Consider the following 17,073-nt stretch of genomic DNA (forward strand, 5'->3'; position numbering starts at 1 on the left):
TCAGATGCGGCTTTGATCTCAAAACCAGCTTCAATTACAAGTCGAAGCTGATCACACCACAAGACTGCACAACCCACGCTTCGCACCATAAATAGCGACGCTGGAGTCACCCAAAGCAGACAAAGAACTGAAGGTCACCGCCGCCCTACTACTCAAAACCTTTAGGGTTTCGATATTCTCAAGTCCGAGTTTCCTCGAGCAACTCTCAACTATTATTATCATGCTCTCAAATGACAATTCAAAATTATTTCATCTTCAAAATAAAATTATATTTTTAAAAAATGTAAAATTTGTTAATAACAATTTAGAATGTGTTAATAACTATTCAAAGTCTCATAAACCATATATGTTTAGTATTAATGGGTGGGTAAAAACTCCAAATTCTACCTTAACTATTGCGAAATGTATTTATAGGTACCAAAAAATACATTTTGCAATAGTTCGGTTATTTGGTGTTTTTATTAAAAGAAATATATGTCACGTAGGCGATTTTAACGGAAAAGTTAACGTATGTACTATATTTGATAATGGGAGAAATATTTCAGGTACCATTTGAGGTAAAAAAAAAAAATTCATAAGTACTAAAAAAAATATTTTACAATAATTCAAATACCATTTGAAGTTTTTACTCTTAATGGGTATATGGGCTTCAAAGTATATAACAGTAATGGGTTAAACCATCAGTGTTTTTTTATCTCCTCTCTCAATTTCGAAGCTCTCCCAGCTCCTTATCACTGGTAAAGAAAAAGAAAAGTTCTTAAAGAAAACTTTACCTCCTTCCTAGCTGAAAGATTCAGACTTGAGCCATTTTCAAGAGCCGAGATTAGTCCAAAAATGAAGAATTGGGCTTTTTTGTTTTTAGTTGATTCAGAAAGGGAAAACCAGAGACATTGTGGTTATCTAAGAAAACCCAACCATCATGGTCAGTCTTATCTCCTTAATTATTATCACGATGGCTGCCATTGTTTGCTTTCTTTTGTCCTTTGGAAGATCACTTTCTCTTGTTCATATATAAATATGATTGATCAATTTTTCCGTCGTTGTTGTTTGTATTATATCATATCTTCATTTTGTTCCGGCTGAGGTTTCAGTTGGAGGAACCTGCCAGTTGTTGACATTTTGACGAAGATACCCCTGGCTTTGCACTTATTTACAGTTCGTATGCTCTGGTTTCTTACAAAGATTAAGAACGTCTCTTTCAGTTTACGTATGTATAGACGTATGGTTGAAAATTTGGGAATTAAGCTTAATCGGTTGATTATTATATTTTACATTATTAGTTTAATCGATGATGATTTCTATGGGAAATTATCAATATCTTGGGGGTGAAGGAAGCTCTCAAAGGCTCACATATAAAGATTTCATTTCTTCAAAGAATGCAATACCTTAGCTGATAATCACAGAGCCCTTGTTTTCTGTTCTAGCTTTTGGTGCTTAAAGGCTTGTTAGACCGGTCCAAACATGAATTCGTCTGAGGCTGCATCTGATCAAGTCAGTAACTTTGTGATATTTTGGGTCAAATTTTTGGTATCTATTAGTACGTAATATTATTAAAGAACCAATCTTTCCTCCCACACTTCCCAAGAGAGATTGTGAATTCTATAGGTTAAGGTTTTAGGGATGTTATCAATCATTAATTTAGTTTTGTGAGGTTTCTGAATCTTTCTTATGTGAAATTTTCTGGGTATTTTATGTACAAACAATATAGTATTGCAACTTTGCAAGGCTTTCTCATCTTTTGGGATGAGGCACACTTGAAATCCCTTTCCATATATATCGGTTTCTTTACACTACCTTCCAGCCGTATTTAGTTCATTTGGAAATTTGTTCTTAGTTTGAGACACTCTTATGCCTTGTAATTAGTAAACATATTCTAAACACCACTTTTCTTTGGTTATTGCGGTGTATTTTTACAGTTCAGTTCAGTTAGCTCACAGTATCATTTTCATGTTGCAAAAATATGCAAGTAGTTTATCATGACTTTTGAATCTTGACTGAATTAAGACTAATCATTTACGTGGTAATTAAAATTCCTTTAGAATTTGTAGGGATGTCACAAAGTTCGTTTCTTCATTCAATGTTGTTGATGAAGCCTTTCCTTTTATGTTATTCCTGAGAAAACTATCAAAATATATGTGTGAACAGCTTTTCGATTTTTGTTTTCGAGTAAGTTGACTGGTCTGGCCTTCTCATGACCGACTGATTATTCTTTTAACTTGTTGTTTTCCTATACAGAACAATTGCGGAATTTGCAGGAGTAGCCTGACAAGAAGGCTAAGCGAAGCCATCTTCACTGCTGAGTGCTCGCACGTTTTCCACTACCATTGCATTCTCAAAAATGTCCAGCAAGGAAATCTTTGCTGCCCTGTCTGCCAAGCAAAGTGGAATAAGGATAATGTACCTTTCCAGGTTCCCCCTCCTCAGAACAACAACTCGGGCACAATCCCTTGTCACTTCACATTCCCATCACAGCAGCCACCCCATTGGTTCTATCCTCAGTACTCATCCATGCCAGAACCCGAGTACCCTCCTGAGCCACCTACCTTCTCTGACGATGAACCTCTCCCATCGTGCACCTCATCCATTCAATCCTCTGCCCCGCAGAATATAACAGTCAAGACTCATACAGAGTCATCTGCTATCTCTTCTGCAGAATCAATCCCAAATTTTCCTGTCCTTGTCAGCATTCTTGCACCACCCCTTCAGGATTCTGAGGGCCATGGTCGTACGCCCATTGACCTTGTGACAGTTCTGGATGTCAGTGGCAGCATGGAAGGCACAAAGCTTTCCCTACTCAAGCAAGCTGTCACATTTGTCATACAAAACTTGGGGCCTTCGGATAGACTTTCTGTAGTTTCATTCTCATCAAGTTGTAGAAGAGTCTTTCCTCTCCAGAGAATGTCTGTTGATGGCCATGAAAGTGCCATCCTAGCCATTGAGTCTCTTAGAGCAGGTGGTGCAACTAACATTGCTGAAGGACTCAAGAAAGGAATTAAGGTCCTTGAAGATCGAAGGGAAAGAAACCCAGTTTCCAGTATCATCCTCTTATCTGATGGCATAGATACATACAATCGAACTGCAAACAGACTGTTGAACCAGTTGCCTGATTCGATTCGTTCTAGCAACATGCAACATGAAATCCCAGTCCACACATTTGGATTTGGCTACGACCATGATCCCAACATTATGCATGCTATATCTGATCTGTCAGGTGGCACCTTTTCATTCATTGAATCAGTTGGAATGATACAAGACTCCTTTGCTCTGTGTATTGGTGGTCTTCTCAGTGTTGTGGCTCAGGAAGTTCGCCTAACAGTAAGGTCAGCATCGCCTGGGGTGAAGATTTTAGCAATACCATCAGGGAGACACGTGAATGAGATTTCTGATGAGGGTCAACAAGGTGTTGTTCACGTTGGAAATATGTACGCAGAAGAGGAGAAACAATTTCTGGTCTACCTCTTAGTTCCAGAATCCTCAGGTCCGTATACTAAGATGTCATTGTTAGATGTGTTATGCATGTACAAAGATCTAGCTTCCAATGAACTCATCCGGGTGCAAGGTGAGAAAATGGAGATACTGAGACCCGAGGTTTGTTCCCCTGCAGAAAAGGCAGTGTCTTTGGAGGTTGATCGGCAGCGGAACAGAATTTTGGTGGCCGAAGCTATTGCTGAGGCACAAAGGTTGGCTGAGATGGGAAATATTGAGGGTGCACAGGCTCTATTGGCTCAACGGAAAGAAATTCTCTTAACATCTCCAGCATCCCAAGCTGGGGATTATCACAGTAATTTGTTTGAAACTGAGCTTAGAGAAATCATGGATAGAATGGCATCTATGAAGTTGTATAAACAAACCGGGCGTGCTTACGCTCTTGCAGGAATCAGTTCCCATAAATCACAACGGGCCAGTGCTAGGGGTGACACAAGAGCTTCCTGTCTCAATTCGGGTTCAGTTGTCTCCAGGAAGAGGGGTCCCCGTAGTCGCAACAGTACCTACAGTTTTGCTCCAGGAGAGTTGGGTCAACCACCTGCCGCAGTTGGTGCTTTCGAAACACCTGCTATGGTCAGAATGGTAAGAAAATCACAGAATAGAAATCAACCTGGGCCATACTAAGTCAGTCCAAGGCTCTAAGCTGCACTCCGTTTTGGCACTAGTAATAATTCTGGCAGAAGTAGTCTTCAGCCTGGCGTGTGTGAATATGTTGTAAATAGTTCAAGTTATAATGCCTTCTGTTTGTGCTGTTTGGATTACCTTTGTTTGAAGCTGTGTCTTATTACCTTTGTAAGATTAGAAAAGTCTTCTTTTAATCGGAAGATTGTGAATTTTTTTACAATAATGATTCTGCGTGTTCCTGTCATGCAAAACTCGCCAAAGTTTAGGGATTTTTTTCTAGTCTAGAAATGCATGCCTGAGTTGAAACTTTGAAGCTGTTCAATGACATGGCCTTCTCTCACTTATTATGGGAGAAGTTTATAAACAAGAAAGGTATAAACAAAGACTTTAGGAATAAAGAACAAATTGTAATTATTATAAACTAGAAAAACTACAACAACAAAATGAATCAAAGTGGGTTGTTCAACACTTCAACCTATAAAAAACAGAATTTGTGGCCGACATGATTTTAAGGAGGACACCGTCGAGATTGGCGTGTTTGTTCATACTTTTTGAGAAGCAAACATTGTATTCAATTTGGTGATGAAAATCAATTGGGTCTATTTTATGCCTTATGAATTGAATATGTGCAGCACTGGAGTGGTTTTTGACTTCTTCTTTTTTTTGTATTTCACTACTGTAGAGTCACCAGTAGCCATGTGGACAATTAGACTGTGTTTCTGAGAGGAAAGAAGATTGGATGATGCATTATTTATCTGCAATTTTGTTTAAACCTGGGGTCAAAAAAAAAAAAAAAAGAAGAGGTTTAACCTCTGACATTGATAAATCTGTTCCACCAAAAGAACAACGTACTGCGTATATTAGTAAATTTTACTGCGTATGAAGTACTCATGCGTAAGTTAATACTATACGAGTTAAAATTTCGAAGCTCTCACTCATCGTCGTCCCTCCAATTCCTCCATTCTGCTTGTCGCACAATTTCGAAGCTCTGCCAACTCAAAGGTCACGCTTATCCCTCATCACTCACCACTTTGTCCTTTTTTTTTTTTCTTTTCTTTGGAAGATCACTTCCTCTGATCCATTTTTTCACTTTCTCTGAACGAATGCAACTTCGTTCTCTATTCTTTCAAACCTGAAATGTGGATCAGAACTTCATATATAACTAATCAGTTATTTCTGTAAATTCAAACCAAGTTGAAATTAATTTAAAGCATTCTAATATCACCGTGACTTGGACGAAATTATTGTGTGATTGCTCAATTTTTTCTGTCGTTCTTGTTTGTACTATATCGATCATATGTCCATTTTGTTTGCTTGCCGCTGAGATTAGCTTTGAAAAACTTGGAGGCTGCCAGTTGTTTTCCCCTGGAAACCCACTATCAGTTTTTGACCGAGATACCCCTTTGCTGTTATATACGGTTCATATGCTCTGGATTTCTTGCTTAGATTAAGCAGGTCTCTTTCTGTATAGGTGTGTACAGTTAACAAATTGGCAATTAAGGCTTTATTTGTGGATTATTTTATCGATATTATTGTTATTTCAACCAGCGATGACTTCTATGGTAATGTTGATGTCTTGGAGGTCAAGGAAACCCAATGGCTCCCTATTCCCCTGTAAATAGGCTCATTTCCTTCAAAGAAAACAATGCCTCGTGGACCGGTACTTCCATTAGTTCTGCAAAACTTAGCTGATAATCTCATATTCCCTTGTCTCTCTTCTAGTGTTTAGTGCTTCAAAAGTTAAAAGCTTGTTTAACCACTCCAAACATGGCTGCATTTATTTTGTGATTTTGTTTTTGGTCAAAGTTTTGGTACCTATCAGGAATATTGTTAAAGATCCATATTTCCTTTCCCTATTGCTCAGAAAGATTGTGAATTCTATAGATTAAGATTTTATGAATCGTATGAATCATTAATTTAATCTTGTAAGGTTTTTAAGTCTTTCTTATGATATATACACTAAGAATTTTACACACTAAAGTACTATGGAGAGGTTTTTACTTGTTTTCGTATGAGATACGGTAGAACTCTTTTTTCATGTGTATCAGTCAATCTGTTTTCAAGTTGACAGCATTCTTTACCTTTTTTTACGCTACCTTCTTGCCATATTCAGTTCTTTACAAAAGTCTTTTCTTCGTTTGGACCATTCCTATATCTTGTAATTAGTAAACATGCATCTTCTGAACAATACTTTGTTTTGGTTATTGCGGTGTATGAATTCTCCATACGCTTACAGTTTTGATGATTTAGATCACAGTTTTCTTGCCCTTTTCCATGTTTCCAAAAGCATGTTTGTATTGAATCTTGACTGAAGTAAGGCTGTATACTTACGTGGTGAAATTCATGTTTTTGTTTTGTAGGGATGTGGTTTCTTCATTCAATGTGGTTGATGAAGTCTTTATTGTTGAGAAAACTGTGCATATATACATATATGTGAATAAGTCCTTATTTTTTGTAGGGATGTGGCAAAACTAGTTTCTTCATTCAATCTGGTTGATGAAATGATGAGGCTTTTTACTTTGTGTTATTCTTCAGAGAAGAGTCAAAACTTTATATAATGTATAAGCAAGTCCTTTTCCTTCTTGTACGGATGTGGCAAAGTTCGTTTCTTCATTCAATATGGTCATGAAGTCTTTTCAGAGCAAATTTTAGTACTGCTTTGGCCTTTGCATGACTGACTGATTATTATTTTTCAACCCATTGTTTTCCTATACAGAAAAAATTGCGGCATTTGCAGGAGTAGCCTGACAAGAGGGCTAAGCGAAGCTATCTTCACAGCTGAGTGCTATGATGTTTTCCATTACCGTTGCATTGTCAACAATGTACAGCATGGAAATCTTCACTGCCCCGTCTGCCGAGCAAAGTGGGATAAGAATAATGTACCTTTCCAAGTTCTCCCTCAACAGCAAAACAACTCGGGTGGTATCCCTCCTCACTTCTCATTTCCATCGCAGCAGCTACCGATTTGGCCTTACCAATCCATGGAGGAACTTGAATACCCTCCTGAGCCACCTACCTTCTCTGATGATGAACCTCTCCCATCCTTCACCTCACCTGTTCAATCCTCTTCCCACCAGAATATAACACTTAAGACTCATACAGAGTCCTCTGCTATCTCTGCTGCAGAATCAAGCCCAATTTTTTCTGTCCTAGTCAGAATCGGTGCACCACCCCTTCAGGATTCTGAGGGCCATGGTCGTACACCCATTGACCTTGTGACAGTTCTGGATGTCAGTGGAAGGCACAAAGCTTTCCATTCTCAAGCAAGCTGTCATGTTTGTCGTAGGAAACTTGGGGCCTTCATATAGGCTTTCTATAGTTTCATTCTCATCAAGTTCTAGAAGAGTCTTTCCTCTCCAAAGAATGTCACATGATGGTCGTGAAAATGCTCTTAGAGCAGATGGTGGAACTGACATTGCAGAAGGACTCCAGAAAGGATGTCGAGTCCTTGAAGATCGAAGGGAAAATAACCCAGTTGCTAGCATCATCCTCTTATCCGATGGCCAATACACATATAATAGAGGCAGAAGCCAACTGTTGAACCAATTGCCTGATTCACTTCGTTCTAGCGACATGAAGCATGAAATCCCAGTGCACACATTTAGATTTGGCTATGACCATGATGCAAACATTATGCATGCTATATGTGATGCATCAGGTGGCACATTTTCATTCATCGAATCAATTGGAATGATACAAGACTCCTTTGCTGTGTATTGGTGGTCTTCTCAGTGTTGTGGCTCAGGAAGTTCGCCTAACAGTAAGGTCAGCATCGCCTGGGCTGAAGATTTCAGCAATACCGTCAGGAAGACATGTGAATGAGATTTCTGATGAGGGTCAGCAAGGTGTTGTTCATCTTGGAAATATGTACGCTGAAGAGGAGAAACAATTTCTGGTGTACCTCTTGGTTCCACAATCCTCAGCTCCATATACTAAGACGTCATTATTAGAGGTGTTATGCACGTACAAAGATCTAGCTTCAAATGAGCTGATGCAAGTGCAATGTGGGAAAGTAGAGATACTGAGACCTGAGGTTTGTTCCCTAGCTGAAAAGGCAGTGTCTTTGGAGGTTGATCGGCAGCGGAACAGAGTTTTGGTGGCTGAATCTATTGCAGAGGCACAAAGGTTGGCTGAGATGGGAAATCTGCAGGGCGCACAGGCTCTTTTGGCTTAACGAAAGGCAATTATATTAGCATCACCAGCGGCCCAAGCCGGAGATTTTCACAGTAATTTGTTTGAAACTGAGCTAAGAGAAATCATTGATAGAATGACATCTATGGAATTGTATACACAAACCGGGCGTGCTTATGCTCTTGCAGGAATGAGTTCCCGTATGTCGCAAAGGCCCACAACTAGAGGTAACAGAAGAGCCTCCTGTCTCTCTGCTGATTTAGTTGCTTCCATGAGGGGTGTCCATTCCTCTGTTGGTCATGATGCCTCCGGGGCAAATGCTTCATCAGTTGACGCCCCAGGTGATTCTTGTTCCCCAGTTGGTGCTTTTGAAACACCTGCTATGGTCAGAATGGTACTAAAATCACAGAAGAGGAATCAATCTGGTCCATTCTAAGTAAGTCTGTGCTTCACTCCATTTTGGCACAAGTAATAATTCTGGCAGAAGTTGCCTTAAGCCTGCTTGCTCTATTACGGTCTAGTATGCGTGTGAATTTGTATAATTTTAAGTCATATTGTCTTCTCTTTTGGTATTCTGTTCTCTTTGGATTATTTTATTTGCTTAAGTCATTATATATTCTGTCTGAGGCTGTGTTTTATTGGAATTGTGTGGATTAGACAATTTTTCTCTGGACGGAAGATTGTGGATTTTTAATTTTCTTATCGTCTGAAGCTGTATTTTGTTAGTTTTGCATGATGGAAATCGAATCATTTGAAATTTTGGAAGCAAAGAGTAGACACTGGCACACAATATGGTATTTAGGTTTCTTGTTGATCTTTATCAACAAGCAAAAACTGAATTGAATTTGCCGATTCAAATAATTTTATGGTCTATTTTGTTGCCCAATGAATTGAATTAGTGCTGCAGTGGAATGGTGTTTGTATATCTCAGTACTGTAGATTCATCAATGTGTTCCTTAATAGTTTCCTTCTGAGAGGAAAGAAGATTGGGTGATGCTCTTATTTAGATTGCTGTTTATCAGTGTAATGCCTTTTGATGATTTTTTAAATAATTGTAGTGATAGTTTATACTACCTTTCTTTTACTATAGCTCTCTGGTGCAGTCCATATCAGCATTCTTATTTTTCTTCATTATGAGCATCAGTTCTGAAGAAATTGATTTTCATTCATTTGTGCAATTGCACTCTTTACAATATATAGTAGTATATATGGTTACATTTACAGAAAGCATTCAACTGTAATTACAACAATATCAAGCTGCTCAATCCTAGCCTTGTAACTGATGCTAAACTCTAGCCATAACAGATCCTTGACAATAGCAATATCAAGCTGGAGATAAATCAATTAATGGCGGAGACTTGGTTGTTGTAACTGAAGCTTGATTGGAGGAAGAATCTGTGGTTCTAACAAGTTCAACTTTTCCTTTCAATTAAATCTTGCTGGTAAGGATCAACATGTTATGATAAGAAAATGACCGATGATCAATGGTAAAAAAAAAACAGGAAGGTTCTTGAAAATTGGCTGTTTTGGGGGAAATTTGAATCTGCTTTCATATTGCTAGCAATACATATATATAGGTCCCTCCATGTATATTTTGTTACTTTAATATTGCTGTCTTGTATGTTGAGTATTTAACCTGTGTATTGTCACTATTGTCTATTAGTGTTTCATGAAGAAAATTTACAAGAATCTGATCCAAAGGGGAGAGTGTTAGAGTTTCATTGTAAAGAATTGAAACTGTTTGGTGTCATATATATCTATATATATGACTAGGAAAATTGTGCTTGGTTCTTAAGATCCAAAACAAAAGGAATGCAATTCGGATATAGTAATAAAGAAAGCACCCCAAATAAATAATGAAATCCGCAAGGTACTGCCACGGTACTACCTTCATATCATTCATCATTCCATGATTGAAGCAAGGATGGTCGAGATATTCATACTAGTACAGAAATCGATCTTCTTTATTTATATAATTATATATCTCTACAACAAATCCAAAATTTACATAGAGAATTAAGGATATATAAAAGACTAAAAGCACAATAGAAAATCAAGAACTAGTCTTTTATCATCTCTCAATACTACTACTGGCCGGAGATACAGCCTAGCTCCACCTTCCTGCACTCACTGCTTGTCTTCTATGATTGATGATCACTTGCATTGTAGAGTTTTGACCGTCTTCGTAGACAGATCAAATGCTATTGTGCAGTCCATTGCTGCATTCTTGTTTTTCTTCATTATGAGCATCAATTCAACTTTTCCTTTCAATTGAACTTGGCTGGTCAGCGTCAACACCCCACTGCTCAATTCACTGCCAAGTGTAGAACTACTTGGCAGTGCATTAGTATTCACAGCCACCTCGACGTTGAGCTTCTTGGTTGAACGCATTCCGGCCTTGCTCTTAGGAATAACAACTTGCCCAATAGTCGCACCTTGGTACAGAAACGTAGCAGTACCTGCATTGAACTTATATGGACCCCAATTTGTGTTCTTGATCCTGATTTGGGTGGTGAAGGTTGCGTCGAATGAAGGTGTTGCAGGGACAGAGTTGAGACTTTGGATGTTGATTTCACCCAACCTAGCCTTGGGGGTCTTAACTTTCATCACAGTAAGACCAAATACCGTCATCACTATGATCTGAAACACAATGAAGATGCCAATATAAGTAAACAACTTGATTCTCTTCTTGCGTTTGAGCTCATCTTCAGCTACCAAAGACTCTCCATCACTTCTTGCGTAACCATTTGCTGGGGCAATAGGATATGCCTGGTGGGTCTCCTCAGCCATCTCTCAATATAAGTGACAAGAAGATCTCTCTGCTTTTCTGTATTTGTTTTGAAAGGATGTATGAAAAGAAACTATAGGAGATCGATTAAGGAACTGTAATGATGGAATGAAAGAGTAGAAGTGTGTGTGTATATATAGTGTTTGGAGTTTTGAAGAATTTGAACAAATTACACGGGAATAAGCTAGCTTCCTGGAACGTCTTGTATCAGCGTTTTTGATTTGATCAGGAGACGACGCTATTTCTTCCATTAAACACGCGTCCAAAGCTAAGGGCTGGAATTATTGACTTCTAGATCATCCACTTCTAGAAGAATATTCACCGGGGAGGACCTTTTAGGCTTTTGCTATAGGAGATGGGGGCTAAATATTGATGACAAGTGAGGCTAGCAATATCTTCGTTCACGTCATGTGAGCGACGCTAACGATTTCTATGCATGGTAAGTTAGGCTAACGATCGATGCCCATGCTCATGCAAATGCCAACACCCATGTCCACACAAGCGAGGCTATCGATATCAAGGCCTTTAGGACACGTTTACTTACTTGGAAGGAAAGGGAATGATTACGGGGTAAAAATATTCGTGCGTTTACTAACACATAAAGCAATCGGAATGATTCTGGGGTAAAAGAATTTATGCGTTTACTAACACATGAAGGAATCGGAATGGATGTAGGTCTCACCTCCTTATCAGGAATCGATTCCTGAATACTCAGGAATTCGATTACAAATGGGGGAGATGGGTTTAGGAATCATTCCTCCTGAATCAATACCGATTCCTTTCTTCTCCCATTCCACTTGTCTCCGATTCATGATTATTTTTCATTCCAAGTAAGTAAACGTGCCATTATTTCTTTGAAATTTTTCTATATCATAATTTCACCTTAATAAACAATGATATTTAGAATGTGCTTCACTTGACGCACTTCAAAAATCTCAAACGGATTTTTATTTTTATTTTTTTTACAATTTTCTCGGTTCTAACTTTAGAAAATCATAAAAAGACAAAAATAAATCAAGATTTTTTTCATGCCGTCACTTACCCGGGTTTTAAAATTCACATGTTTTACCAATGATAAGATTATGACATAAGAGAACTTTAATAAAGAAAATATCTTGGCAATACGAGTATTTGAAATGTCCTATGTTATAAAAGTCGACTGAAATTCATTTGTGAAGAATCAAATGCCGTATGCCAATCGATAATAAAATTATGGTAAAAGACCAAACCTTTGAATGCCAATAACTCCATGCTCAAGCATCGTTTTTCGACTTCTAAAGATGTCATTTAATCTAATTCTTCATTCCCAAAAAAGAGGTCGTAATAATAACCATCCCCCCATAAAAAACGTGGTCAACCAATAGTCAAATAAACAAGAGGTACATGGGCTTCAAAGTCCAATTTAGTATATTTCTTGAGTACCCAACATGGGCTTCAAAGTATAAGAGAGCAGTCAATGGGTTTAAAGTAGTAGTGTGTAGTGGTGTGCGCAGGAAGCTAAACAACTCCTTCACTCCCAAGTTCTCCTCCGACTCCTCATCCATAAAATCTCATCGGCGTCTCTCACAATTTCCAACCTCTCTCCAAGGTCAGTTTCTTTCCTCGTAAGCAAACTATGATCACTTTTGAGTCATACACACACATATAATATATATATTAATATGATCGATCAATTTTCTGAGTCAGTTCTTGATTTTGCATTATGCTTTTGTCTGCATCCATGTTCTGTTCTCTTCCTCATTGTCACTATCTCTCTGTATAATTTACCACCTCCGTTTCGTCGCCGCTGAGAAAACTCGGCGACGCCGGTTGATTCTTTTTGACCGAAATACCCCTGCCGTTCTGTCTTATTTACCCTTCTTATGCTGTTGATTCCGCTTGATTGCTCCTTTCCGTAGGGGCGGATTAGGGAAATCTTAAATACCCACTTAATCACGTCTCTTTCAGTCTATAAAGTGCTTAGCTTTTACGTGTGTTATTGTTAAATCAGTAGAGTTTTTAATTAATTAATTGCTCTTATTATTTTTAGGATTAGGAATAATGGAAACCAAAGCGTTAATTACTTGTAGGCCAATGAAACCCACAAGGCCCAAAAGCTCTCCTATATGAAGAACAGAAGAACCCTTCTTCTTCCTTCTAAGAATTTATATTTGACGCACAAATTCTGTTTCTTTTGACGCAGAAGAAGGAAAGAGCTTTTGACCCAGGTGATCACTCCGAACATGTTTTCGTCTATGGATACTGCATCTGTTCAAGTAAGTAGTTTTTTTCTTTTTGTCTAATTTTTGGTGCAAGGTTTGAGCATCTATCAACAATTTTATTGTTAAAGATCCTATCTTTTATTGTGAACTGTGTGGAGTAGGGTTTTGTGAATTTAGGGTTTTTAAAACTCTTTTTAACAGTGTAAAGTTTACAGACTAACAATAATATGGTTTTCTTTACCACAGGGTTCTGTTGCTGGTGGGCTTGGGGATCCTGATCGGATTTTTTTTGGTGGATTCCCTTACTACTTTAAAGAAGAACAGATCAGGGAGTTGGTAGAGTCCTTTGGACCCCTTCGCAGTTTTGAACTAGTGACAGATGGAGGCAGAGGAAACAACTCAGTTGCTGCCCATTGCGTTTACCAGGATGTTTCAGTTACAGACATTGCTTGTCATGGCCTGAATGGGATTCGAATCGGTGCCCAGACACTGATTGCTAGGCGTGCTAATCATGGTGCCAACCAGCAGCCGGAACCACATTCTTCTTCTCAAGTAAGTAGTTTTGTTACTTTTGGTCTAAACTTTGGCATTATCAGAATATTTGTTAAAGATTCAATGTCTCTCCCGCTTCCTTATTGTGAAGTTAATAGATTGAGGTTTTAGGAGCTTTATTGATCAACATTATTATGCTCGCGAGTTTTTTAAATCTTTTGTTGAAAAATACACTGTGAATTGCCTAGACTTATGAAATAGTTTGTGAGGTTTTTACATTGGTATAGAATAAAATAAAAATTAATGTTAACAGCATTCTGATCTTCTTCTTTTTTTGTGGTTTCCTTCACTACTGATTGATCTGATTGGTTGTTTTCATGTACAGGAAAATTGCAGTATTTGCTGGTGTAGCCTGACAACTGGCCAAGGCCAAGCGATCTTTACTGCTGAGTGCTCCCACCGTTTTCACTACCCTTGTATTGCCAACAATGTCCAGCATGGAAATCTTTACTGCCCTGTCTGCAGAGTAAAATGGGACAAGAATAATGTACCTTTCCAAGTTCCTCCTCCTCAACAGACCAGGATCCCTTTCAGGCAGTTCCCAATGCCGCAGCAACCCCATTGGAATTATCCTCACCTCCCATATCAGCAGCCGCATTGGAATCCTCCTCAGTACCCATTTGAGCAGCAACCCCAGGACCCTCCTGAGCCACTTACCTTCTCTGATGATGAACCTCTCCAGTCATTGACCTCACCTGTTCAATCCTCCTCCCACCAGAGTGTGATAGTTAAGACTTATGCAGAGTTCTCTGCTATCTCTGCTGTGGAATCTAGCTCAAAGTTTCCTGTCCTTGTCAGCATCCGTGCACCACCCCTTAAGGATTCTGAGGGCCATGGTCGTACTCCCATTGACCTTGTAACAGTTCTGGATGTAAGTGGCAGCATGACTGGCTCGAAGCTTGACCTTGTCAAGCGTGCTGTCAAATTTGTCATAGAAAACTTGGGGTCTTCAGACAGACTTTCTATTGTCTCATTCTCATCAAATTCTAAGAGAGTTCTTCCTCTCCAAAGGATGACTGCTGATGGCCGTGAAAGTGCCATACTAGCCGTCGAGTCTCTTAGAGCAGGTGGTGGAACTAACATTGCCGAAGCACTCAAGAAAGGAACTAAGGTCCTTGAAGATCGAAGGGAAAGGAACCCAGTTGCTAGCATCATCCTCTTATCTGATGGCCAAGATAACTACTGTCGAAGTGGAAGCCAAATATTGAACCAATTGCCTGCTTCCATTCGTTCTAGTGACATGCAACAGGAAATCCCAGTCCATGCATTTGGATTTGGCCAAGACCATGATGCAAGCATTATGCATGCCATTTCTGATGCATCCGGTGGTACCTTTTCATTCATTGAATCTGTTGGCATGATACAAGATGGTTTTGCTTTGTGCATTGGTGGTCTTCTCAGTGTAGTGGCTCAGGAGCTTCGCCTCACAGTAAGGTCAGCATCAGCTGGGGTGAAGATTGTTTCAATACCATCAGGGAGACATGTGAGCCAGATTTCTGATGAGGGCCAGCAAGGTGTAGTTGATATTGGAAATATGTATGCAGAAGAGGAGAAACAATTTCTGGTCTACCTGTTAGTTCCACCCTCAGCTTCACATGTTAAGATGCCATTGTTAGATGTAACATGCGTGTACAAAGATCTTGCTTCAAATGAGTTGATGCAGGTGCAAGGTGAGAGAGTAGAGATACTGAGACCTGAGGTTTGTTCCCCTGCAGAAAAGGCATTGTCTTTGGAGGTTGATCGACAGCGGAACAGAATTGTGGTGGCTGAAACTATTGCAGAGGCACAAAGGTTGGCTGAGATGGGAAACCTGGAAGGTGCACGGGCACTTTTGGCTGAACGAAGAGCAACTGTCTTAGCATCAGCAGCAGCTCAAGCTGGGGATGGTCTCAGTAATTTGTTTGAAACTGAGCTTAGAGAAGTCATGGAGAGAATGGCATCTATGGACTTGTACGCTAACTCAGGGCGTGCTTACGCTCTCGCAGGGATGAGTTCTCATTCTCGACAGAGGGCTTCAGCTAGGGGTGACACAATGACCTCATGTCTCTTTGCTGCCTCCAACCGTGTGAATTTCTCCAGCGGTGGCAATGCCTTAATGCAGCAGTCAGGTGCCTCTGCTTGTTTTGGGGCCCCTGCAGGTTTCGGTGGTGCTAGTTTTTCATCCAGTGCCGCTCCAGGTGGAAGTCAATGCTCTTCTGCAGTTGGTGCTTTTGAAACACCTGCTATGGTTAGAATGGTAGAAAAATCACAGAAGAGCAATCAATCTGGGCAATAAGTTTGACTGCGCACGTATGCGCTTGGAGTAATAATTCTGAGTTTCTGGCAGTAGTAACCTTGAGGCTGCTAGTTCTTTCAAACTGTTGTTTTTGTTTCCCTTTGATGGTAGATTGACTTGCTTGGGATTATGAATGTTACTAGTGTTGCTAGAAGTTGAATAACAGATTCTGGGTTTGTATTAGGATGGTTTGACAAGGCTTCTCCTTGCATTTGTACTTTTTTTTTTGTATAGTTCAGTACTTCAGTTTCCAATTCCTTTGTTAAATGCCTTCCATTTTCTTTGGCTGTTTTATTGTTACTCTTGAATCTCCACTTTTAGGACTTGTTGACAGGTGGTTTTCCTTGAATGTGTACATGAGTAGACTCCTATAATTCGCTACAAAAATGTTGTTTTAATCTGCACACGAGAAACACCAAAATAAAAATCAAGCTCTCCAACACTAGTGTATCTGCAGAAAGAGCCACAACATGTATAGAATGTGGAGAGGTGACCAAGTCCATTATACACTTCTGGGTTCTTTTAAGTTCATAATCATGCACAATATGTGTTAGGGTCTCGAAGATTAGCTCGACTCCATTGTCTCAATGAAAATTCCGTCGTTTTAACGTCATCTGGTCCCCGTTTGCACATTCTTTTTGAGGAGTGAAACTGGCGCGCACCCTGTTTTTTACAAATCACGCTCCTTGCTCATTCGTGAGTGTTTTAATGCTCATGTGCATGAGAGTAGGAGAAAGGGGGGTGTGGCCAGTTTGTAAAAAAGAGGATGTCAATTTCAACCTCCGAATTTTTTAAGTTAATGTAAATTTTAAAAATCTATGATAGAAAATATTTTATCAACGGAAAAAGATTTATGTTATCAGATATAGATTAGTTGGTTATAGATTAACTCGATACAACTCGAATTCGTATTATGCACTGCTTCTTTTTAACTCATTCGACCTCAACTTGTAAATGTAAGTAGTATGTTCGGCTAGTAGAACTCACAAGAGGCTTGTATTTAGTCACAAAACTAC

General features: G+C 39.2%; 4 protein-coding genes across 5 annotated transcripts; 3 read left to right on the forward strand and 1 right to left on the reverse strand.

Moving 5' to 3' along the window:
• The first annotated feature begins 713 nt into the window (after window positions 1–713).
• On the forward strand, window positions 714–4,343 carry LOC112201495 (E3 ubiquitin-protein ligase WAV3). 2 transcript variants are annotated; one of them, XM_024342376.2, is made up of 2 exons: window positions 714–922; window positions 2,236–4,343. In XM_024342376.2, the coding sequence occupies exons 1-2, from the start codon at window positions 920–922 to the stop codon at window positions 4,108–4,110; spliced, it is 1,878 nt and encodes a 625-aa protein (XP_024198144.1). In that variant the 5' UTR covers window positions 714–919; the 3' UTR covers window positions 4,111–4,343. The 2 variants fall into 2 exon arrangements, with proteins under 2 accessions (XP_024198144.1, XP_024198143.1); XM_024342375.2 differs by lacking the exon at window positions 714–922 and adding an exon at window positions 1,281–1,491.
• Window positions 4,344–5,660: 1,317 nt separating this feature from the next.
• Window positions 5,661–7,418, forward strand: LOC121049150. Its single transcript, XM_040505729.1, has 2 exons — window positions 5,661–5,672; window positions 6,939–7,418. The coding sequence occupies exons 1-2, from the start codon at window positions 5,661–5,663 to the stop codon at window positions 7,416–7,418; spliced, it is 492 nt and encodes a 163-aa protein (XP_040361663.1).
• Window positions 7,419–10,395: 2,977 nt separating this feature from the next.
• Window positions 10,396–11,031, reverse strand: LOC112203201 (late embryogenesis abundant protein At1g64065). The gene has a single exon (XM_024344198.1). The coding sequence runs from the start codon at window positions 11,029–11,031 to the stop codon at window positions 10,396–10,398; it is 636 nt and encodes a 211-aa protein (XP_024199966.1).
• Window positions 11,032–12,489: 1,458 nt separating this feature from the next.
• On the forward strand, window positions 12,490–16,311 carry LOC112164360 (E3 ubiquitin-protein ligase WAV3). The gene is made up of 4 exons (XM_040506370.1): window positions 12,490–12,617; window positions 13,212–13,284; window positions 13,477–13,782; window positions 14,108–16,311. The coding sequence occupies exons 2-4, from the start codon at window positions 13,252–13,254 to the stop codon at window positions 16,055–16,057; spliced, it is 2,289 nt and encodes a 762-aa protein (XP_040362304.1). The 5' UTR covers window positions 12,490–12,617; window positions 13,212–13,251; the 3' UTR covers window positions 16,058–16,311.
• The last annotated feature ends 762 nt before the right edge of the window (window positions 16,312–17,073 follow it).

The sequence above is a fragment of the Rosa chinensis genome, chromosome 5 (genome assembly GCF_002994745.2).
Source record: "Rosa chinensis cultivar Old Blush chromosome 5, RchiOBHm-V2, whole genome shotgun sequence".
NCBI lineage: Eukaryota > Viridiplantae > Streptophyta > Magnoliopsida > Rosales > Rosaceae > Rosa > Rosa chinensis.